Below are 25,936 nucleotides of genomic sequence, written 5' to 3' on the forward strand. Positions count from 1 at the left end.
TGCTCAAAATTTTTCAGCTCTTTCAGATGATTATAAAAAACTGATATAGCTAAACAATCGAACTGCACTGAATCTACCCATTTTTGAAAAATTGGTTGAGATTATACACTTAGAAGCCAATTTATATAATTTTCGAAGGTTTCACCTCGACCGCCACCTAATTGATAATTAATCTCACGGATGTCACGCTTTTGAAGATGACACGTCTGAAAATTTTCCTCACCACCTTGATTTTCAGCCCAAATCGCAGGTGATATTGATTCTTTTTTGAAAGTATTCAACAGAAATGATTAAAAACCTTTAGCAAATAAAAGTTTTTTTATGCGGATTTCAAAATTCACGCGGATTTCAGAATTTACGCGGGTTTCGAGATTTACGCGTTTTTTACGCGCTGCGTATTCCCCGAGTAAAAAAGACTTTTGGGGTACTTTAACAAATTTGCGATATAGCTACGGCATCCTGCAATAACACTGGTAAACACAGATTTTCCCATAGAGCTCAGACTAGTAAAAAATGAAAGATTATAATTAGCTTTTGAACATTTCTATGAATTTTCATGCAACTAGCAAAGATAACTTTTTCAGAGACTAAAATGAGTTTTCTCGTAAGTCGAAGCAGAGCACTTTCTGTGCGACATTTTGACGCACTCCTGCATGCACTAGGGGCTCCAAAATTCACAGGAACGGTTAAGAAGCTATAATCTTTTCAAGGCAACTATTTTGAACTTAAGGGCAACATTTTTTCGCTTTTGTCGGCCAATTTGAATTCAAAACGCATAGTTTGAAGCCTAATATCTCAAGGCCAGGCACTATATCAAATTTCAAAAAGCAATTGGCGGATATAGTATAACTTTTCACTATTCGACCCAACGAGCGATTGTTGACTATTTGTTGAGGACTTATTGAAATGAAGAGGTTATGACACAACATTTGTGAGTGCCTATCAAATACTTTAAGCAGTTCATGAGTCAAAGAATATTATCGAGAAACAAGATGGAATATGAGAACTCCACTGAAAATTAATCACACGCTCATCCCTAAGGCTTTTCACATATGAATACTAGTAAACGAACCCAATTCTATCCTGTCGCCCCATATCGATTTTTATTGGAATCCACACTATTTTGACGTGTTTTGGCATTTGACGTCTTGTAGTATTCAAATCTATGTGTAAGAAGATTGATTTTGGTGTGCATGATATAGCAAACTGATGTGTAAAACACTTGATTTTGTGATGTGAACTGGAACGCAAGTGTATTCCACGTACTAGGGATGGGCGATACTGACAAAAGTATCGATACTTCGGTATTGCGATACTTCAATGAACTTCGATACCAGGTATCGGAGTATCGGTTGAAGGAGTATCGATTACCGATGCTTCGATAGTATCGGATTAGACCTGCATTTTTTTTCGAAAAGCGTCGTTTAGAAAGTATCGATACTGGTACTCATTTGTCGCGGTGAGTATCGATGCCAAAATACTCGATACCGCGACCCCTAGTATCGATACCGCTGGTATCGATGCTAGTATCGCCCATCCCTGCCACGTACATATGGAATGTTTCATTTATTAGCACAGATGTAAGTGGAATCCACTTCGCAGTAAAGTGTCGATTTTTTTTTATAGTGTACCGAGCGATTACGATTCTCAGCACAACCTACAAAGTGCTCTCCCTGATCATTTTTCGCCATCTCTCGCCGCTAGACGGTTTGTGGGAAATTATCAAGCCGGTTTTGCGAATGGACGATAGACAACGAATCAAATCTTCACGCTGCGGCAAATGCTCCAAAAGTGTCGCGAATATCATGCCCTCACGCACCAGCTTTTCATCGATTTTAAGGTCGCTTACCACACTACCGATCGTGTAGAGCCATGGAAAGTTATGGACAAAAAACTAACAACACTGATTAAGGCCACGATGGATGGTGTACAGTGCAAGCTAGGTAAAGATTTCGGGTGTGTTATCAAGCTCGTTAGAAACACGCAAGAGGCCTCGACAAGGCGATGGTCTTTCCTGCTTCCTGTTCGACATTACGCTTGAAGGCACATGCGAGGTACGATCTTCAATAGTTAGTTTTAAAATAGTTTATTTGACACGGCACGATACAATTTATGTTTAACTGAGCCAAGTACATTTTTTAAACGCTGGGAGGAACAAAAGGTGATAACCAATTGGTTTGATGTCAAAAAGTGTTCCCAATCTAAAAGATTTATCACACCAAACGAGAATCATTCGAAAAAGCTCCTAGAGCTCAACAAAAGAGCTCTTTGTACATAAGTCGGCCTAGTAACGGGGCACTGTCCGAGTAGATATCATTTAAAGAATATTGGCCGGGTTCAGGATGATATCTGTCGCTTTTGTAATATGGAAAGCGAGACATCGGAACATCTGCTGTGCAGTTGTGGTGCATTATTTAAACGCAGATCAAGGTTTCTTGGCAGTGGCTGTTTACAGCCCAAAGAGATTTGGTCTTTGAATCCTGGGAAGGTGATTGGCTTCCTAAACCATATTTCACCTGACTGGGAGCGTGTCGGTGCAGGTACCTGATCACTCAACAATAGTGGTCATTGTATTTTGCAAGGGGACACGTATAGCAATTGACTGGGATATATATTACAAAAGTTCACATCAATGGACAACGTAATTCTAATTCCCTAACAAAAAAAAAACATTTTTTTTAATTTTAAATGAGCAGGGAAAAGAGGGAGGCACATTTTTAATATCTCGCGGCTGACTACGAGCTAGTGGGGATTTGAAGTGAGAGGAGGGGAGTTACAATTTTGATTTTAACTATATTGAGTTATACGATTTATTTATTTGTACATGGCTAAGCAGTGATGTTCCATTTGAGCAGTTTTGGTCTGAGGTGTCTGCGTGAACATAAAGATGCCGAGTCTTCGATTTAGTGTCTCCAGCATGGTGTATCATTTTCATTCAGTTTATAACGGGAAATGTAATCTAACAAATAGATAAGAAAAATCAAATTTCAATTCCAGCATTTTTTTTAACCCGTATAGCTGTGTCATGTACTGGAGATCACCGCTTCCCAGAATGTCTCTAATGGGTACGTTCGGTTGTTTTCCTCGGGCCCGAAAGGAATCTATAAGCTCGGACCTAACACCACAGTATTCGGTACACGACCAAACAACATGCTCGATGTCATGGCAGCCATCGCCACAAACGCAGTGATTACTGTCTACAAGCCCTATACGAAAGAGATGCGTGTTTAACGTGTAGTGATTGGACATAAGTCTGGACATCACGCGAATGAAGTCCCGACCTACACACTTAACTCATCTCGGCAAACTTTACAACAGCTGATCGAGCTCGGCGAACTTTTTAACAAATATCAGCTATATATTTCGACGAACATTCAGCAAATATATCGATTTACCGTGTACCAGCAAGTAATGACATCTCGCCTGCCGAAGTTCATGCAAATGCTACCGAAACAGTTCGCTGAATTTATCAGCTGTTGAGTTCTCGGCAATAAAATCTAAGTGTGTACATCCAACCCCTTGAACCATGCTTTCGTCGATACCTTAGGAAAAATGGAATGTAGCCACCGTCCCAGTTCATCTGAGTTCCATGATAATTGCCAACTGTAGAGTGTTCTCTGACGCAAAATGCTATAAAATTCATCATAAGCAATTGGTCTTACATAAATATCGCCATGAATAGCACCCACCTTAGCTAAAGCGTCAGCCTTTTCATTGCCCGGAATGGAACAATGAGAAGGGACCCACGCTAAGGTAACCCGGTAATTTTTATCTGTTAAAGCACTTAAAAACCGCCGTATTGTCCCCAGGAAATACGGGGTGTGCTTCACAGTCTTCATTGATCGCCGAGCCTCAACGGCACTGAGACTGTCTGTGAAGATGAAGTAGTGGTCTATGGGCAAGGTTTCGATGATCCCAAGTGAGTACTAAATAGCAGCAAGTTCTGCGACGTACACGAAAGCAGGAGCATCGAGTTTGTAGGAGGCGGTAAAATTTTCGTGAGAAACACCGAAGCCAGTGGACTTATCTAGATTAGATCCATCAGTGTAAAACCTTTTATCATAACTAACATGTTTAAACTTATTGGAAAAAATCTTAGGGATCTCTTGGGGTCGCAATTGATCCGGGATACCAGTAATGTCTTCTTACATGGTGGTGTCGAAGAATATAGCATTGTCAGAAGTATCTAATAGTGCGACATTGAAAGAAACGTATGAAGAAGGGTTAATATCTTGAGCCATATAGTCAAAATATACGGTCATAAATCTGGATTGAGATTGAAGGTCGACCAACCTCTCGAAATTTTCAATTACTAATGGGTTCATAATTGTGCATCGAATTAGCAACCGATTAGAGAGATTTCAAAAGCGATGTTTCAACGGAAGAATACCCGCCAGCACTTCAAGATCCATCGTGTGGGTCGACTGCATGCAACCTAAGGCAATACGCAAACAACGATATTGTATTCTCTCTAGTTTTATAATGTGCGTGTTCGCGGCGGAGCGAAAGCAGAAACAGCCGTACTCAAGAACTGACAATATCGTTGTTTGGTATAACCTTAGAAGGTCTCCTGGGTGGGCACCCCACCATGTTCCGGTAATCGTACGAAGAAAATTAATCCTCTGTTGGCATTTTTGTGTCAGATACGTAATATGACAAGCCCAGGTGCATTTAGAGTCGAACCAGAACCCGAGATATTTAGCGACTAAAACCTGAGCGATCGTTTTACCCGTTAATAGTAGCTGCAGCTGAGCTGGGTTATGCTTCCTAGAAAAAACGATCAGCTCAGTTTTCTCCGGAGAGAATTCGATACCCAGCTTAAGAGCCCATCCAGACAAATTGTCTAAGGTATCTTGCAGATTGCTAGCTTCACTACCAGTAATGGATACAACGCTATCGTCTGCAAGTTGCCTTAGCGTGCATGAATTTGCAAGACATTCATCGATGTCATTGACGTAAAAATTATATAAAAGGGGGCTTAAATATGAGCCCTGGGGAAGGCCCATGTAACTAATTCGGGAAGTTGTCGAATCGCCAAGTGAGAAATACATATGCTTTTCTGACAACAAGTTGAGCAAAAAGTTATTCAAATTTGGTGAAAGTCCCTGTGAGTGAAGTTTCTCGCTTAAAACTTTTACAGAGACGGAGTCAAAAGCCCCCTTAATATCCAAGAATGCAGAAGCCATTTGCTCTTTTCGAGCAAAGGCGAGTTGAATTTCAGTAGAAAGCAACGCTAGGCAATCGTTCGTCCCTCTGCCCCGGCGAAAGCCAAATTGAGTATCTGAAAGTAAACCATTTGTTTCGACCCATTTGTCTAACCGTAAGAGGATCATTTTCTCCATTAATTTCCGGAGGCAAAAGAGCATAGCAATCGGCCTATGAGAATTGTGATCAGAGGCAGGTTTTCCGGGTTTTTGAATAGCAATGACTTTTACCTCCCTCCAGTCGTGCGGAACAATGTTTAGCTCAAGAAACTTGTTGAACAAGTCCAACAAGCGTCTTTTTGCAGAGTCGGGTAGATTCTTCAACAAGTTGAATTTGATTCTATCCAACCCTGGAGCTTTATTGTTGCACGAGGGGAGAGCCATCGAAAATTCCAACATCGAAAATGGAGGCTTTTCCGTAGCTACTAAAAACGCGTCGCGAAAGGTTTTCTGTTCCGGTACAGAGTCCGGGCAGACCTTTTTGGCAAAGTCGAGTATCCAGCGGCCTGAATATTCCTCGCTCTCATTAGAAACGTTACGATTCCGCATGCGTCTGGCCGTGTCCCAAAGAGTGCTCATCGCTGTATCCCTTGACAACGCGTTTACAATCCGCCGCCAGTATCCGCGTTTTTTCGCTTTAATTAAACTCGTCATCTGCCTATCGAGTACATCTTACTTTCGGAGTAGATCAAGAGTACCGTGTTTTCGGAAGGATAAATACACCGAGGACCTTTGCGCGTACAGTTCAGAGCACTCTTTGTCCCACCACTTTTTGGGAGGACGCTGTCTAATCGTTACCCCCGGTATCGGTTTCGTCTGAGCTTGAGTCGCGGCGTCGATGATCAAGCCAGAAAGGAACGCGTATTCTTCCTCCGGAGGAAGTTCCTCGTGAGACTCGATGAATTCCAATCAATATTACGAGTAAGGTCGTATGGAATATTGATTGGGTCCGGGGGAGTTGAACCATTAACAATTGAGATAACGTTTGGTAGGTGATCACTACCGTGGGGATCATTGATTACTTTCCACCGGCAATCTAACGCTAGTGATGTCGAGCAAAGGGATAGGTCAAGCACGCTTTCACGAGCTGGAGGATTAGGTACACGTGTCGCTTCCCCAGTATTCAAAAGTGTCATATTAAAGTCATCGATTAAGGAACAGATTAACGAAGATCGGTTGTCGTCGTACAGCGACCCCCATTGCGAACAGCGAGAGTTAATATCTCCCATTATCAAAAAAGGTGCGGGAAGCAATTCTGCTATAACAGAAAGTTGCTTCTGTTCAATCCGCGCGGATGGAGGTATATATATAGTGAAACAAGGCAAAGATCTTTTCCATTCAAATTGGTTTGAATGGCAAGGACTTCAATACTCGAGATCGAGGGGAGGTTGATTCTGAAGAAGGAATAGCACTCTTTAATCCCTAAAAGTACCCCTCCACCGTGTGAGTCTCGATCTCGACGAATAATGTTAAAATCGTAGAAATTGAGTTGATCGTTTGAATTGAGAAAGGTTTCACAGAGCGCGAATGCGTCACAATTGTATGTATTTATCAAATGAGAAAATAAATCGAATTTGGGGATGATACTTTTGCAATTCCACTGTAATACAGTGATAAAATTCCTAACCTCTTTCGCCGTATTAGTCATCGAAAGATATAATAGCTGAAATGAGGTGCCAAGTTGCTGCTAGTTGCTTCAAAAAGGTTTTCACTGTAGGAAGAAGGGCAAGAAGAATATTTTGTAGGGGATCTTGTATGTTGAATGTTTCAAATATCCAGTCCCCAATATCAGAAAATTTTATGAACCCTGTTTCTTTTATATCTTTTGATCGAGAAATGGGTGCACGAGGGGTTTTTGGTACCCCAGGAAGCGGTGGGTACTCCTGGTTTGATTTAAAATTGAAACCGGGAGGTACTTGCTTCGGTTTTTCTTCACCGCTTACTTTTTGTGTTGGCTTATTGGTCATTCCGCTAGGGGTTATCTTGCGGCCTTTGCGAGAAAGATAAGGAGAGTTGATCATTCTCCTCTTCCTAGATTCTTCTGGCACGGCATAAGAACACCCTTCGACGGGATCGTCAGAGGTACCCTCATCGGTTGGCAAAAAGGAAAACATGTTTCCTGTCGAGGGTGGCTCAGCCCTCTTAAGCATTTCTGCAAAAGAGCGCTTCGATCGTTCCTTGAGGGAACGCTTAATTTTTTTCCTCGCGCTGTTTGTACTCGGGACGCGCCGAAAGGTCATGCCAAGTTCCCTCGCAGTAAAAACACTTTTCAGTATCCTCACTGCAAGCGGACTCAGCATGATTGCCTCCGCACTTGCTGCAGCGTGCCTTGTTGCAGCAGTAGGTGGCTGTATGACCTAACTGCTTGCAGTTTTGGCAATGCATGACCCGCGGTACGAACAGGCGTACAGGCAGACGAACCCTGTCCAAAGAGATGTAGTTCGGCAGTGCAGATCCGGCGAATGTTACACGGAAGGAATCCGAAGGGAGGAATTTCTTCTTCCCTTCTTCGATGGATACTGAATGCAATTGCTTGACATCCAGTATCTTTACATCTTGAATCGGGGGGTTCTTGGAGCAGCCAACCCCGTGACGCAAAATGTCATCGACCGTGAGGCTTCCTTCGGTAACCACATTGACGATTTCCACGTCCTTGGCAAGGATGTACACGCGGTACTCTCTCGTGAAGAGCTCGTAGCTAGCAATTGCATTTGCTTGCTTCAAGCTAGCTAAGCTTTGTAATTTCGGTTACGTCCGAAAACTGTTTCGCCCGGTCCTTGCCGATTTGTATAATGTTAAGAGGCTTCTTTATGGGCCTAAAAAAAACTATGAACGGACCTTTCGAAGCATCTGGGTAAGCTATCACCAGTGTTGCCGGTACCCCTGGTATGGTACAGGGGAAGGTAGAGGGGAACTGATGGGGGAGATTTCAATCTCGTCCCTATTCGTTTTCAAATCAGTTCCACCTGCATGTTGTCCATTTTTTAAGCGGGAGCGTTCTGCTCTACCGCACGCAAACGATAATTATGCGTATATGGGGAATCAAGTAATGAATATTAAATTTAAAAACAATTTTCCAAGATAAGTTGGATGAATTATAAAAAAAAAACAATGGTATTTGAAAAAAAAACAATAACAATAATAATGAAAACAATACTTCACCAGACTGTTTCAATCTTTTGCCTACGCGCCCTCCTGGCTGCTAGTTGGATTAATCCGGATTGAGCGTCTTGGCATGAATCGCGATCAGGAATCTTCTTCAGCGGGCTGAAGCAGCGCTAGGGGTTAGCCGGCGCCCGGCGGCGCGAGGAATTTGTTCCGTTTGCTGGGCGGTTTTTGTATTACAGAACTGGTACTGAAATCACAAAAAAAAACACGTGTACCATCTGCACACAATACACTGTCTACTACACCGCTAGGGGGTGAGAAGCACCCGGCGGCGCGGGGAATTTGCTACGGCTGCTGATGGTTTTTGTTGTCCAAACACCGGCAGAAAAAAACACTAGCAACACGCGTACCGTATTCACACAAAGCAGTATTGTTCTGATTCGTACGGGTAAATCTATACGCAGCGATGCTCGTTTGCTTTTTATCGCAGCGAAAGCAGAGAAGCGAATGAAAATACTGATAGATGATTTTTAAAGAAATTAAACCACACAACAACAACAATAGAAGAGATGAGAGAGAAAACTGCACTCATACAACATTGCGTTGACTTCAAACACAAATTCAACCTAGACAACACCACAATTGTAGATCGTAGTAGAACAGTTAACACACTCCCGTTCTTAGAGATGTGTCACATATACACCACACAACACGTAGTAAATAAGAGAACGGAAATCGCTGGTCTAAACACAGCTTATGCCTCCCTTCTAACTCAGATGTCAAACAAAAGTCCATCTCTCTCTAAAAATAGCACAAACAGAAATAGCCAAGATATTAATTCCCAATAGCCAAAAGTGAACGTAGCCAGTTAGAACAACCACAGATTTTTAAAATAGCAAAACAGAATAGCAGTAAGAAATATTTAATTTAAAACCACAAACAACAGACTAAACCACATAATTTCTCATAGTTAGCCAAATTATCAATGTCACCACCACACAACTGCACCAAACACACAGTTATAAGCTTTAAAAAGCCATAGGACGAGGAACCTTAGCATTTGTAAGTAGACAATGTTTGTATAAAAAAAAAGAAAATTGTTAAAATCTAACTTATTTAAACAAAATATAGTTTCCCTGATGAGGTGTTAAAACGTTGGACAGAATCAAATAAGTGTTTCAGAATTAAAAGACGGCTTAGCCGAAATCCCCCGATATCAATATTACGGTCGATTCCCAAATTATACCAAGGAATAAAAAAAAAAAAATCTTTGAGCGTAAGTGTTGCCAGATAGATTATTTTTGTATTTGAAAACTAAATTTACATTTTTCTGCAAATGCAGCCATTTTTATTTTAAATTTGATAATTTCATCGTGTTCCTTGGAAAATTTCACGTAAGAAACAACTATCATCCCGAGGTAATAGGAGCCAATCTCGAGATATAACATTTTTACGAAAATAGTTGTAAATTTCGTAATTAATTAATTTTATAGTTTATAGCCGTAAGACACCCGAAAAATAGTGATGAGTGAATTTTGAAGAAAATAAACCAAAGAATCCAGAAAAAATATTATTTTTGACCGGGAGTATTGCCAGATAGATTTATTCTATTTCAAAACAAAATTTGTATTTTTCGGCAAATGTAGCTGAGTTTATTTTAAATTTGAAGGTTTCATCGTGTTTCTCGGAAAATTTTACATAAGGAACACTTATCACCCCGTGGTAATATGAGCCAATCTCGAGATATAGCATTTTTACAAAAATGGTTTTAAATTTCGTAATTAGTTTTTCGTAAAAATGCTATATCTCGAGATTGGCTCATATTACCACGGGGTGATAAGTGTTCCTTACGTAAAATTTTCCGAGAAACACGATGAAACCTTCAAATTTAAAATAAACTCAGCGACATTTGCTGAAAAATACAAATTTAGTTTTAAAATAGAAAAATAATCTATCTGGCAACACTCCCGGTCAAAAATAATATTTTTTCTGGATTCCTTGGTTTATTTTCTTCAAAACTCACTCATCACTATTTTTCGGGTGTCTTATGGCTATAAACTATAAAATTAATTAATTACGAAATTTACAACTATTTTCGTAAAAATGTTACATCTCGAGATTGGCTCCTATTACCTCGGGATGATAGTTGTTTCTTAGGTGAAATTTTCCAAGGAACACGATGAAATTATCAAATTTGAAATAACAATGGCTGCATTTGCCGAAAAATGTAAATTTAGTTTTCAAATACAAAAATAATCTATCTGGCAACACTTCCAGTCAGAAATTATATTTTTTTTTGATTCCTTGGTTTATTTTCTTTAGAAATCATCTATCAGTATTTTGCGGACGTCCTTCATCTATGAATTGTAAGCAAGAGAAAAACGGAATTTTGAACAAAAATTGCGTGACTTTGCCACAAAGAGGGGGGTCCCACAGAGCGGGGGGTATTCCAATCGACACCAAAATTGCGATTTTTTCATAGTGAATCTAGATGAATAATTCCCCCAGCTTTGAGCCAAATCCGTGATGGTCGTGTCCAAGTGGCATGTACACCTCGTATGGAATGACCCATATGTTTTGTTGTGAATCAAAAACATAACCAAACATAAGCATTGTACGTATTATGTGGGTGGTCCCGTACACATACGAATTTATAGTACACTTGAGAATGAATTCGGTTTTATAGCTCACTTCACATAAATACTATCACAATTCACAGCCTTGCGTGCATACACATATCAAAAACATAACCCAACATAAGCATTGTACGTATTATGTGGGTGGTCCCGTACACATACGAATTTATAGTACACTTGAGAATGAATTCGGTTTTATAGCTCATTTCACATAAATACTATCACAATTCACAGCCTTGCGTGCATACACGCAGTTTCATGTTTGCGTTTACTTGCACCCGCGCAATGATAGTGAGATAAGTGAACAGTGAGTTTCAGCTGGTCACTGATTGGGAATCACTCGCTCTGGAAACGAAAACTTGACGTTTGGTCCCAACTTCATCAAACGTTTGCATTGCCTTCAGTCTGAGAGAAACAAGAGAACCGAGCTGAGCTTAATCCGCGTTCCGTCTGTCCGTGGTCGCGAAAACGTCTGTTCGTCCGTGTGGGCGCAAGGTGAAGTCTTGCACACACAAACGTTGTTCATTTCAACAATGTCCACAAAACGAAAAATTGTGTAGTACTGTTTTGTATGAGTTGCAAAATTCTTCAGAAAGTTGAAAATCTGCTTTTGTGTGTTCCATCGCTTTCGCGCATTGAAAATACCTATGGATTCGTGATTCAATTAATACCCAACTCAGCTCTATCGTCATTGGGTTGTTCCGAAGATTGCGAAAGATGATAGTTTGAGGTAGTTTGCTCTGCGTGGCGACAACGACGATGCAAATGGGTGGCGAATGTGAGCAGCAAATTGAAACAGATGAAAATGAATGAAACATCGAATTTCAAGCTACAGCTTGAATATTTAGCTAGTGTTTTTAGTGAGTGATGGCAGAGGCATTGCACTGTGCAAAAAAGTAGTGAGCAAGAAAAGAGAATTAAGTGAAACAATGAGAACCACAATCACTAGCAAAATGAAAAAAAGTGAAAATTTTTCGAATGCAATTTTAAAACTTGATCAATTTTTCGAGCAAATTTTGTGCAGTTAGCTAAAAGTCTTCGACGTAAATAGTGAATCCCTTTTTGTGTGTTATTTGCGAAGCACAATTTTCCCCCTACTTGCCATCGGCGTATCACTATGCAAGTGCTACAAGGTGTATAGCACTGTATTCTTTACAACCATTCTCCGAAATCTGTTTTTTATGATCACAAAAGTCATCGATGGGAAGGAAAGTGGAAGTATAGAAAACAAAACGGAGAAAAATCATTCCACCGCTTATACACACATCTATACAGTCATCTATATATAGAAACTTATAAACATGTATTCTGCTGCTGCCATATTTGGATATAAAATATCATGCATCTCGCTCACGCTAGCATTGATTTCAACTTTGATACAGGTATAGTATTTCGGCTTCATCCATTATACTTAGTGCGATTTTTTTTGTTCACTCCACGCATACTACACTACAAAGGCCTAAAATCCGGTTGGCCTGTCGTCATTTACATTCATAGAACGTGGCTGCGATTGAATTTTAATTTCAGTATGACTGATTATATTGTCTACTTATATGATATCGCTCGGCCGATAGAAATATCACAACGATAGAGGCAGCGAAATTTTTCGGCGGAGCTAATGATTTCGCGATAGAGGAAGACATTAGTTAGCACTTAGCAGGTGGACGAGCTTCCGATAGGCAGATGTAGGTAATAACGCTTTATGATGCAATCCGACATGGTCAGTTCTAGTCTCCGGTTAGAAAGAGCAGCACAAGTATAACGACAATTTACTTCTATATTTGCCCGTTTCTAATGTGCCTTTAAAAACGATGTACATACGACAATAGATGAAAGACAATTTTTGGGTATGATGGCAGGTGCTTTGCATTTTTGGGCTTGAGTTTGACATAAACAATAGAGATGGTTTGAAAACCCGAACCCGACCCGTACCCGACGGGTTCGGGTCGGGTTCGAGTTTGAAAATTTTTGAAAGTGTCGGGTTCGGGTTTGGTGAAAAAAAAATTTCGGGTTCGGGTTTGAAAATTTCGGGTTCAGGTCGGGTTTGGGTATGAAAACCCGAAACCCGACTATAAAATCTATGGAATCTCGGGTTCGGGTTCCACAATTTCGGGTTCGTGTCGGGGTCGGGTTTCATAAAAATAAAATTTTCGGGTTCGGGTCGGGTTCGGGTTTGAACGAATAAAAAAAATTCGGGTTCGGGTCGGGCTCGGGTTTCGACCGATAAAAAAATTCGGGTTCGGGTCGGGTACGGGTTTGAAAAACATCAAACCCGACCATCTCTAATAAAAAACATCTACATATTTGTCTAGTCATATCTATAATCTAGCCAATCAATAATCAAATGAAAAACACGGCATTACTTCATTAGAAAAGTGTTGATTGCAAATGACTGCTTTTGTTTTTTGATAAACATATATATTTCTTATTTATATGTATTTTGATTTGATAACCATGTACCGTTTTGACTCAAACTTAGAACAGTCTCAAACACTTTGGAATAGAAACACTTTGAAATAAAAATCACATTATTATATAGCTAGAGTAATCAAAAGTATGATTATTATATACTATTTCGTTCCTCGGAATGTCCTTTACCCAGTGATGTATAGCTCATCACTGTAGGACCGCTTCCAGGGAACCAGTAAGCGTTAAAAAAGTGACAGTCAGTATTGAGACGGTTTGCCTATCAATCCCTTAGTGATTACATTGAAGTGTTCGGAATTTGGATCAGAGCCGAGTTCTGAATTCTCGTTATTTTAATAAACAAAACATGTTTGAATCTATGTAAATAGCACTTAATTGCATCAAAAATAAAATAACCAACGTTTTAAACCTTTAAGATCGACGAGAAAACTTATTTTTTATGATTTTTTAGTGCAAGAAGTTATATCATAGCTCGAAATTTGATGCAGTACGGTATATTTCTTATTTTTATGATATGTATGGTATCGACTCTCTTATCATCAGGTTTGTCCTATTATTACCCGGGGGGTAATGAAGTCATAGAGAACTAATTTTTTGCACGAAATTTACGCTCTGGGACAGCGGTTCTCAACCTTTTTTTGTCCGCGTACCCCTTGGCGATATTTTTCATATCGATTGTACCCCCTGTCTTGGAATGTTCTTGCCGAGTGGGAAAGAGTAATGGTAGATCATATTGTGGTAGTCTAGTTAAGGTTCCAAATTAAACTGTAGCTTGTTGGATTGCTACAGTCATCTTTAGGGGCTAGATCGACCAACAAATGAAGTATTATAGAGAAAAATTGCTTTGTCCGCCATCACTGATTTTTTTTTTCGTACCCCCTGAAGGCTTTCGGGGACCCCCAGGGGTACGCGTACCCCAGGTTGAGAACCGCTCCTCTACTGCTCTAGGACATCATCTACCTCCCTAACGATAATTTGACAAACCTGACGATAATAGAGCCGATACTTTATAAAAAAAATTTGATGTCTTTAACTATTTGAGTTTACTAGAAAACAATCTTTAAAATCGCTAAAGCTATAGACTTCTTAAAATGATACTTTGCGACAGAAAATCTTATATTGATAATTTATCCATAGATAAAAATGAAGATTTTTTTGATAGCGAGAAGTAAAACAAATCAGTTTTAGGTTCGTAAATATTTTAGCACTAGCGACAAACAATAGAGCACATGTTGTAGACCAAAAACTCATCATAATTTGAATGTGTTCCGGGGATAAATGCAGCGAGTTATTTAAAAAAAATGGCATTATTAGTATCCGAAGCTGAAATGAATTTTGTTGTTAATTAAAAAATCTTTATTTAATCTTCTAAACTAGTTCCATTTAAAATATTTCCCATCCGATGCAATGCAAAGCAAAGTCTTGTTGCTACATTCCGATTCGGAACTTGACCTTCTGTTTACTATACACAGACTTCGCAGCCAACTGTTAAATGTACAGGACAATTGCGGGGCTAGCGCTACGATCCTACTGACACACCAGTCTCTCCCGAGTCAAGACTCGAACCTACGGCGACTGGCTTGTTAGGCCAGCATCGTACCTCGAGACCAGCTGGGGAGGCAATGCACTTATGCCAAATTTGTTTCCAGTATTCGAAGCACGCCAAAAGTATCTTATTCCAGAATAGCCTTCAGTGCCTTTTTCGATTTACTTCAACCCTTAAATGCGCAATGTTGTTTTGTTTTTATTTTTGCTGTCAAAATCTCGGAAACGAAAAAAAACATGGCGAGATTCCCGACTGGTGCTGACTGTCTTTGAAAATATATTTTAAAATAAGGTTAGATTGGTTAGTTTTAGAGCAGTAAACCTGTTATACAAAGATTTTATGTTTTCAGATGATTTTTTAACGTCATTTAAGGGTTAAATGACCTCAATCGACTAAAAATGGTGTCCATGGAGCGTTGTTTTGAGTTTGGAGAATGGTGCTAACATGATGTATGTTCTACTCATCATTGGTGCTGAATCAGACGAATACGGTGATTACGGAATGACATGCGCCGAGTTTTTGGAAATCTCGAAGAAATAATGCAGTATGAGATAATACTTTTGAGTTTTGAGTGGTGCCTTTTTGTACTATTTGTAAACCTTTTTTGCGATAGAGTTGCATCACTGAAGGCCTTCTTCAATATGTTGAATGTTTGCGCAAATGAGTTTCCAGCCTGCAAGAACAAAATTTAATGGCTCTTAACTAATTACTTCTATGATGTGATTAAACAAACAAACAATTTTCCTTTCCGTTTTTACTAAAATTACTTTTAAACTTTTATCTACAACAAAGAACAAATATTATTATCTCTAGGTGACAAATACCTCATACGTAGTAGAATAGAATGATCGAAACACTTACAATATCAAGTTGGAATAAAGAAATATAAAACTATGTTTGTTTAACAAATCATATTCGCACATTTTTGTGAAGCTCCTGGCTTTTCACGGTTCCAGTCGGAGTACAACTATTTTACTCGTATTTTTCCACACTCCGACGTGATTTTTATCACCCCGGAGTGCACATAAAGCGAAAACAGTAAGTAGGTCGAATGCTGTAGGAAGAAATTTGGGCGTTATGTCTAGCGTCGCGTGTTATGTATATCTCTTTCAGAAATAGGACTCCAACTTTAACTACGGAAACCTAAGGTTATTCTGCAGTATTTTTTTCCTATTTTGGAAATGTGTTGAGAGGGGTTGTTACAAATAAATGCAGAAATCAGAAAAAAGGAAAAGTTAGAACTGAAAATAATTACATTAGCAAGTTATCGTTTCCTTGTTCCCAAAGATAGAGGAATACTTATCTCAGCAACATTGTAGGTATATATGAGTCAGTTATGCAGTTTATGGATAGAAATTTTTATCAAAATTGGATTCCAGGAGTCGGAGGAATTTTGTGAAAGTATTTAGGAGTAGGTGAATGAAAACATCCTTGGCTATAAACTTTATAAGTCTTGATCAAACATGACAAATACGCACTCTCAAAAAGTAGGTTTCGAATCGTTTTTGAGATGAGCTTAGAAATATATGCATTTTTAACCTCAGAGTTGAACCAATTCAATTTTTGAATTCTATTTTAAAGTTTACTCGGTTTCACAAAGAATCAAGATAAAATTCACTAACCTTGAAGTAATTCATGACTCTTCTAATTAGCTTATAGCTAATCAGCTGTTAATCTGTTGAGCTTCAGTCGTTAGAAAAAATATATCAATAATGCCACACATCGTTATCACTTTCTTAACAGCCCGCAGCGTTGTAGGCCCGTACTACTGATAACAATCAGTAGTAGTCGATAGAACGTGTGGCACGGCGCTCAACTTATATGTTACGACTTAGAGGTAAACTTTTCTGCTCATTGCTGATAACCGTCGACAGCCGTTACTGTTCGAACTGATTTCAATTTTTTTGTCTTACGACTTCTGAACCGTTAGTGCTCTAACTTCATTAACATAATTATATATTCTAACAGCGCAACGTCCGGTGCGATAGTCTTCCAACTAGAATGCAATCGCATGCAAGTTTGCAGACTGTTCTTGACATTTTTCACTAAGTAACTTGATGTGTGTTTTATTATGTTTAACGTAAGTATTTTTATTCATTTGACTTTTCCAGCAGATTTATGCTTTTTAGGTACTGGTTTACACTTAAACGTGGGTCTAAACCAGCGTGTGACAAAAATGGCAGCTTATCCAAATTGCACTTTTCTATCTTATTGGACAGATTTTGAAGTCATTTCCACTTTTCATCGAGTATGCAAATGATTGAAAATTTTTATTGCTGCAACAGATATGCAACAGATTCAGCCTCTCAGTGCATGAGGAAGAATTTTTTTTAAATCTGTGGAGCAGCATTTTGAATCGAAACACCTCGGTAAAAGAAAGTGAGAGGTAAAGTTCTCAAATTTTGACGTTCAGAGCTGTATTTATTCACTCAACATCGCACCTGCACAAGAAATCGAAAGCCATGACCGTACCATACGAATAATTTCGCACACGGCGCAGCTCTGCCGTCCGAGTTCAGTTCAGCCCACCGATCGGATTGAAGGCTGCTTAATATTTTGCACCATTCGAAAAGCTACACAGATGAGTTATATGCACACACACAAACACGTCCAGTGCGCTTATTTGTAGTCGGTTGAGTTGAGTTTATAGACATTTGGTGGTCTGTTTGGTGTTTTTTTTTTGTTTCGTACAGCTAGTCTGTCCCAATTTTAATGCTAAGACTTGACATTCACAAATGATCAGGCACGCATGTCTTTCTGAAAATCGAACGAAACTCGTTTCTTACTTATGGAAGTTTTATCGAAATAATACAACTGGTTACTGCGTAACGGCTTTGGAATGTACCTGCAGCAGTGGAATATTCTTTGCAAAATCAATTAGAACAAAAATAATGACACTTATTTTGTAGTAAAATCTCAGAAAAGAAGAATCATGTTTTAAATTTATTTTTTTTCTATGCTTTCGGTAACAGCATTTTTTGTGACCCAGATATTAGCTGTTAGTCTATGCACATTCTAATATCCAACAAAGAAATGAAGTCCGTTATATGTATCTCTATTCCTTCTCTCTACCTCAGACAGGGTTCATGAAAATACTCTGCCACGACATATGTCGTGAATGTGCTTATCATGCTGTACGTTAGCGCACAAAACATAGTATGTATTTTGTGGCTAAACATGTGCAAGATATGCACTGCTCTTGCTTGAAGCATCGGTGGTTTATAGGTATTTTGCAGTTTCATCTTCTTTCTATGTTTAATGGTATGAAAACTATAGCAGCTAACACATCCTAATATCTAAACCGTGAATGCACATATCAAACGGTTGAACGCATTGTGATTATAGTAATTTGTGGTGATTGGACTTCAATACTCATGGTTCGATTGTTGTTTTTTTTGCAGTCAATCTAAAAAAAATGGCGAGATTAATGATAGTTTCAAGCAGTGACTATGGAATGCGCATGATTACTTTTCCCCGAATTATGTTTATCGTTTTGAGCACCAGTTTTTATCTATGAACCAACAATATGCTCATTATGCAAGGAAAACTCATTTATTTTTTCATCCTAGCTTATATCCCAAGTAACAATTTCTATACTTCAAAGCCGTAAACATATTTCAAGAAAGTTTTGTTAGAGTCGTACCGAAGCTCATCAGTTTTTACACAGCAACATACTGCATCAAAATTAATCGAATTCAGATCGTCTTAGAAAGGTTTTCAGATGCCTCCTAAGATTCATGTTTTTCTTTAATGTGTTATTCGCTGTTTATTATTGGGGATACAACTGCACGATTAAACTAATCCTTACAACTACATTAAAACCTGTTGAAAAGGTTTCTCATTGTCTTAAGATAGTATCGAGAGACTATCAAGTTTACAAGAGGACTTTAGAATCAACATTGAAACAGTTTGGTCCATTGTTGGCTTACGTGAGGTCATTGATAAAATCGCCAATTTCTTTACAATTGCGAGCTGCAATCATGGCTGATAAGGGGAAAAAGATTAAAAATAGTGACAACTTCGAACGGCAAACCAAGAGAAATTCTCTTCTCAGATTCTAAATTCTCCTTCTGTCAATTGTCAACAATGGCATGACAACATCACAAGTGCCATTGAAGATGCTTTTGAGTTGAGACCGCTTTCGACGATCTGCACAATCTTGTACCGTATCTAAAAAGTATTTTAATAAAACATTGATATACCCAATATATTCACACTCTTCACTGCCTTTAATTATCTCACTGTAAAAGTACAACCAGCACTTTAAGTTGCATACCGACCGATTTTGTTTACGTTTTTTACAGTAGCATCAGGTAACAAAGCTGTAGAGTGCATTTGACCTAGTGCCGTGCTACCAGAAAACTTATTGGTTTTTCAAAACACATAAAGCGCTGATCAAGAGTAGTATTTCTGGTTTCAGATCTGTATAGGTATTGTGATGGAGAAAGTATTCTAGAGAGGCCGTAATCAAACCAGCCCATAAATTTTAAAGCTTAAAAAATTTAAGAGAGACCTAAAGAAATTACCACAGTAGAATCCGTTATCATCAGGAAATGTGTAAGTCGCCGAGATACTGCTCGGCACGTCATGTTATATTCTAGAATTGAAATTTTACGTAAAATCCCCTAAAATCCAGAAATTTGTAATGTAAGAGGCGTAGTGCTAATTGCGGTAGATGATGATCAAACCTAGCACTAGATAAAAAAATGCAATGGCCAATCACTTGGTGCTTAGTCAACTTTTTTTGTAAAAATTTTGATATAATTCCACCATATTAAATTATATTATATTATTTATTTGGTACTTTTATAGTAACATTCACCCAAGAACTGTCTTTGCATGCCCATTTAAGCTCAGTATTATTAGAAAAATGATATTCATTCATGGAAGTAAGAGAATATTATATGTACATGAATTGAACTCAAATGGTTTGATGATGGTTTTAAGTTGTACCAAAGATTGAATTCATACAATTTATATTCACTAGGGTGCCAGCCAAAATGGTCATCTCGAATTTCAAAACAAACCCATACAAAATGTTCACCTGCTCGAAAAAACACCCTGTGCAACATTTCAGCTCAATCGGACTTAAAATGGGGTGGCGCAAAGCGATTGAAGTTTAGCTTTTTTGAAAACCGAAAAATCACCCAAGGGAGGGGTATGTGAAATTTCGGTTTTCGAAATTTTTTTTTTGATGCCAAATGACTTAAAAACGCATGAAACGTCGAGAATTGGTGTCATCCGAAAAAAAAATTTATGTTTCATTAGGGTGGTTCATTTATTCGGCATAGGGTGGTTCATAATATTGTGAAAATTTGAAGCCATTAAATCAATGCGACCTGAAATATCTCATTTAACAGAACTCAAAGTCAGGATAATTTTTTATTATTGCATGTTATTACGTAGGCATTCAAATGCTTGAAAACTGACCTAGGGTAGCGAACGGCTTCGGTAATGGTTTTCTTCGGCAGGTTTCCTGCAACAACCTTATGCAGAAACCTTATGCAGAAAAGCGAAATAACGTTCCGTATCACAACTCTTACTCGGAATCCTACTCTCTAATCAATGGCGATACAAACTCCAAAAGGGTTTGAAATATTGTTCCGTCAACAAAAACTAGATATGATACGCAGTTTATTTTTTAACAAAAAAATCACAACATGTTTTGAGTGAATATTTGCTAAGGTGTTATAGTCATAGTATTAACCCGAAGAAATATTTTACCCAAAATATGATTAAGTGATTTAGCGGACTTGAGCAAAGTTTCACAGAAAGAAATTACATTATTTGAGCTTAACGGAAACTTGTCAGCGGATCTGCAGCGATTGTTCGACGACATGAAGACCCTTAAACCTCTTCTACTGCAAATATTTGCAACAAAAATTGATCGATGTTAACTTGAATATGTTTTGTACTTTTTTAAACTTGTTTTTTATGTGTTTGAGAATGAAATTGTAAACAGTTTTTTTGTTACCTTTTACTAATAAACTCTATTTAAAACCTCATTTTTGCTAAGACTTCTTTTTATTCCCGATTCCCAGGAAATGATATTTTTTCCCGTTTCCTGGGAAATCAATTCCCGGGAATATTGTAAACCCTATTTTAAATCGACTAAGACCAGAGAAATAAATCATTCCGTATTATCTGTACAATCAGTTTGAAAGTCATTCGGTTCCTAACACAGCTTGGAATATGGTTTGTTTTTAATAAAAAGACCATTTTCGCCTTTTAAATAGACGGTTCTGATAGCAGCAAAAACTAAAATAATGAAATATCAAAATGAATTCAGCACATTGTCTGTGATGAATACTCTTACGTAACTTTGGCAAAGATAATTTCACATTCTCGTTCATTATGCAACCCACAGCAACAATGTGCTCAAGGGCAGTTTGGAATTCTTTGCCTTATTTCACAGTGCTGTCACCGCAGCCTGTTAGCCTGCACACATGACCTATCTGGTACAAATGCAATATGCAAGCAAACGGCTCAATACTGTGAAGGCACCAAATTGTCGACGCTGATTCTACTGTGAGCTCATCATTATTTTCTCCTATTCGTCGCGTATCCGTCCTTAGTGACGCTTAAACAGAGACTTGCCTGTATAACTGTAGTACGGTTTTTTATTCAATAGATTCTGGCACTGATCAAACTGCACCTATCATGATTACTATTTAATTATGTGAAAATAGAACGTCCATCTATTGTTTCCCGGTGCTTGGAGACAAGCACACGGGTGCTACTACTAAAATAGCTAGACAATGATAATATCATTTAATTATCCATTGCTCTATCAAATAAACTGCTGAACGCTTCATAGATGATTTATATTAGTTCACAGTATTTAAGCTACTCGCGTATGGCACAGGAAAAGTGCTACACCACTACATGTTGTACGGGGCACAATAGACCGACTGAGGGTGAGGTTTTCCCTCCATTTTTCATTCAGAAAAAAATCTGTACCTCAGCACAGCTCGTTCACTTTAACTCAACATATATAATATATACAAAGGTGTAGTCAAAAGGATGACACCAAAGGGGGGACATTTTCGTTATTACAATGTCTCTAAGTTAACCAAAGTTTGATGATTTACTGTGATTAAAAATATAAGAAATTACGAATGATAAATTTTGGAATAGCTTTTGCACTATCTTCCTCTTGGCCACCATACCGCACATATTGGCTATCTGTTTTGTTTCTGTGTCTGCAAGAAGCAGGGTGTGTGGTGCAGAATGAAAGATGTGTTTTGTTTAATCACCGTATAGGTGCTTCTTTTGACTGACACTAGTAGGTATGTGGAAACACGAACGCCAGACATGTTTCAGTACTTGACTGCTTTATTATGTTGGGTTGGTACAAATATCTACGAAGCTCGGTGGAAAGTGGAAAACGTGTGTACGCGTCTTCGTGATAAACGCTGCCGACGCTGTTGTTTTTGAGGGAACAATATCGTTGTGTAAGCATAATAGGTGCACTTCAATGGCTCACCATCGAGACGGGTGAGAGGCTGAAACAGACATAAGCTCTGGTCGCGAATATATGTAATATTAATTGTTTTGAGCGATTGCTTTGGTTCTAGCAACTTTACAAAATTTTTACTGTTTCTACCGTATTTTTGGTTAAGTAGTTTAATTTTTCAAAAACCAATTTATAATAATTTGAAATTCGAAAAAGCATTTTCATAAAGAATTATGGTGATGTTACATCCCGGATGTATGTATAATATTTCTAATTTTTATTATTGCTATGCTATACGTACAACGGCAATTTTAAACAAACGATAATAACATTATCGCAAATCTACAGATTTTTTTTTTTATAGCTTGTATAGCTTCTTTGAGCAATTTATTTACCTTAGAGACTGTTTTTCTTTTGCTTATGATTCTGCGTTCGTTGGAATGACACTTAAACTTATGATTCTACAATTTCAATCAAGTACTTGTGATGTGACATTACTTTTTTTTTCTTTATCTATAATGTGACATTATTTAAACATAATGAAAGCTGGTGCTTCTACTTTGGAATTAAATCCATATATTAGCTCAAAATCATTCAATTATAATTTCAACATGGATGTAACATTGTTTGTCTATCCTCGAAACTCCATAGTGTTGATTCAGCCGGTGTTCATTTTAGAGCAAGTGTGATAGAAAAGCCACAACAACCATTCATCGCATTCCTGTGTAGTCATGTGAACAGCATTCTTCGGGACAGACAATAGACTACAGTTGTATATGCTATTCGATTGGCTGACAATGTGCTGTTGAAAATCCGTTATTCTGGTTACAATAAAAAGAGCAGAACCGAGTTTCAGAGATAGCAGAACTATTGGAATGATGTCTTCGACAAAGTCGTAGTTTTTCATGAATTTATAACAGAGAATCAGACCGCGACTAAAAATGTTGTACTTATCATTTAATGTCTCTGAAAGCGATCAGGCGGAATCTTTCCAGCCTATAATTTTTTTTTTGGTTATGTAGCTAACCATGCTAGTATTTCAAGTGAGAAAAAGCAGGATGTGAATATGACTAAATTAGTTTAAATTTTGCATGGCAATAATTTTTTTTTGTATAGGTCCAATTTGAGAACTCGGAAGCCGCATTTTTTTCAATTTTTATTTATTTGAATTTCTGTAGAGGTGTGAATCAACAAAGTAAAGTGGTTGAACAAAAAATAAATTACGTTTTTTGCCACGGAAAAGGTTCAATTTATCTGTATATATTGAAACACAATCAAAAATTATATCACATAGTTAATAATAAACAAGCACTGGAAAAATAACTCCCCAAAGATTTGTTGTGGGTACCGTGAAAACACCATAAGTTAAAAAATAAATAAGACCGCTCTCGTGTAAACTCAACCTGCACAAGATAGAGTAGTTAATGATTATTTGAGGCACGAGACAAAATAATTTAGACTGAGTTGAGTATGCAAATGTATGCAGCCACTTCAAGACTGAAGCAGTTGCCCTGCCTACAATTACATAATTTACGAAACCAATTAAACTCAACCGTCTGAGTGCTGTTTTTCGTTTCCAATAATCACTATTGAAAAAAAAAAGGTAAAGGCACAATCGAACAGCGAATGATGGAATAAAACAAACCGGGTAGTGCATCTTCCATTTCTTGTAGAAATACAAACAGGCAGTACGAAGCGGCCGTTTTCCTAAGATCTGCACTTGAAACACACCCGAAAACCGAGTTGAATGAGCTCCAGTTGTTTGTAGCCATATTCGAGCAAGCGATGAATGCTTATTTTGATACAATTGTTAATTATAAGCATTTTTTAATGAAATGTATTTTGCCTATGTTCCGATTATAATGCGAAAAAACTATGAAAAGTTATTGAGTTTTCTCTTGTATATTTGCAACATAAAATATTTGAAAAAACCATCGAATTGCTTTTTGTGACACAAGTTGTTTGAATTGCTATGTTTCACGAGTACGCAGAAGCTAAAATAACATTTAAAGGAACGAGATCGACTTGAACTGTCCTACAGTACGGTCGCATTTTACCAACAGCTCGAGGCTAAGTCTTAGACTACCGAGAGATATTGAAATTTTGTTTTTCGCTTTCAACAGGCAATCTTCTTGAAAGACTACCTGTTGAAACGTAAAGTAATAAATTTGTTTTTAACGTTAACGAGTGTTTAGTGAGTAAATTTGGTTTGAGATATTTCTAATTAAATTCTATAGTGAAGTGAAAGTGTAGTGAAGTTTTCTTGTTATGCCTGGAAAAAATAAAAAAGCTCGCTTTGATGCGGCTTCAAGGAAACGTGAGGCATCTCCTCCAAGTGACACTGAAATTTCGACTAACAGGTATGATATTCTTTCTTTCGTTGGGGAACAAGAAATTCAAACTTCTCATACTGAGCATAAAGCCGTTATGAAGAAGGTTAAAGTTCCACCTATTGTGGTATATGTAGCAAATTTTAAAGCATTTCGATCAGAGCTTTCATCGTTTCTGTCGAATGTGAAAGTTAATTTTCAAATTGGCCGCCAAGGCGAAATTCGTATTTTGGCCGAATCTTTTGATGGCCATAAACATCTTTTCCAGTATTTGACTGAAAAGATGTATAAATTTTATTCTTTTGATGCCAAAAACGAGAGACCGTTTAAGGCTGTTTTGAAAGGTCTTTCAAATGACCAAACTATTGAGGAAATTAAAGAATGTTTGTCAGAATCACTTGGTTTTGCTCCCAACCAAGTAATTTTGATGAAACAAAAAGCAAATGCCAAAATTAATCAAACTGGAATACACCAGGAAAATTACTTAGTACATTTTGATCGTACTAAAGTAAATAATTTGAAATGTTTGGAAAAAGCACGTGTTTTATTTAACGTGCGAATAAAGTGGGAAAATTTCAAGAGACATGGAGAAATCCATAATCTTACTCAATGTCGGAATTGTCAAGCCTATGGTCATGGAACTTGAATCTGCCATATGGCAGCAAAATGTATGATTTGACTGGTTGATTTGATTTGATGATGACTGGTCACACGAAAGATATCTGCCCCGTGAAAGAGACCACTGATAGGTTCAAATGTGTAAATTGTGGGGGAAATCACAAATCTAATTTCTTTAATTGTCCTGTAAGGTCAAAAATTATTGCTTCCAGACAACGTAGGAATTCTAAGCAACCTGTTGTCAATGTGGGTATACAAAAGACATTCAATACTGTTCAGGCATCACCAGCACTTTCATTAGCAGGTGTGTCTGTAGGTAATAACTTAAATTCAGATAACAAATTTCAGACAAAAAATCCTGTTCAGGCAACACCAGGCTGTTCATATGCCAGTGTTCTTACAGGTAATAATTTCAAATTCAAACAGTAACAAACCATTCGTGTTTGGTGCTGAAAAGTCAGCCAGTATTGATTTAGGTAGTCCAACTCCAGAAAAGATTGAATACCTACAACAATCCATGCTGCAGCTAATGTCCGTTTTGTTGAACTGCAACTCGATGTACGAGGCTGTTTAAGAAGGTATAAAATTTACTACTAATATTGTTATAAAAT

At 38.0% G+C, this 25,936-nt stretch overlaps 1 protein-coding gene across 7 annotated transcripts in view; it reads left to right on the forward strand.

Moving 5' to 3' along the window:
• Positions 1–11,363: 11,363 nt before the first annotated feature.
• The window catches only part of LOC129727359 (tyrosine-protein phosphatase 10D), a 57,803-nt gene continuing 43,230 nt past the window's right edge, over positions 11,364–25,936 (forward strand). For all 7 annotated transcript variants that reach the window (XM_055685133.1, XM_055685137.1, XM_055685134.1 and 4 more), the window contains exon 1: positions 11,364–12,330. In XM_055685133.1, coding sequence (XP_055541108.1) covers positions 12,250–12,330 — 81 coding nt within the window. In that variant the 5' untranslated portion in view covers positions 11,364–12,249. The remainder of the gene's footprint in view (positions 12,331–25,936) is intronic.

The sequence above is a fragment of the Wyeomyia smithii genome, chromosome 3 (assembly GCF_029784165.1).
Source record: "Wyeomyia smithii strain HCP4-BCI-WySm-NY-G18 chromosome 3, ASM2978416v1, whole genome shotgun sequence".
Taxonomy (NCBI): domain Eukaryota; kingdom Metazoa; phylum Arthropoda; class Insecta; order Diptera; family Culicidae; genus Wyeomyia; species Wyeomyia smithii.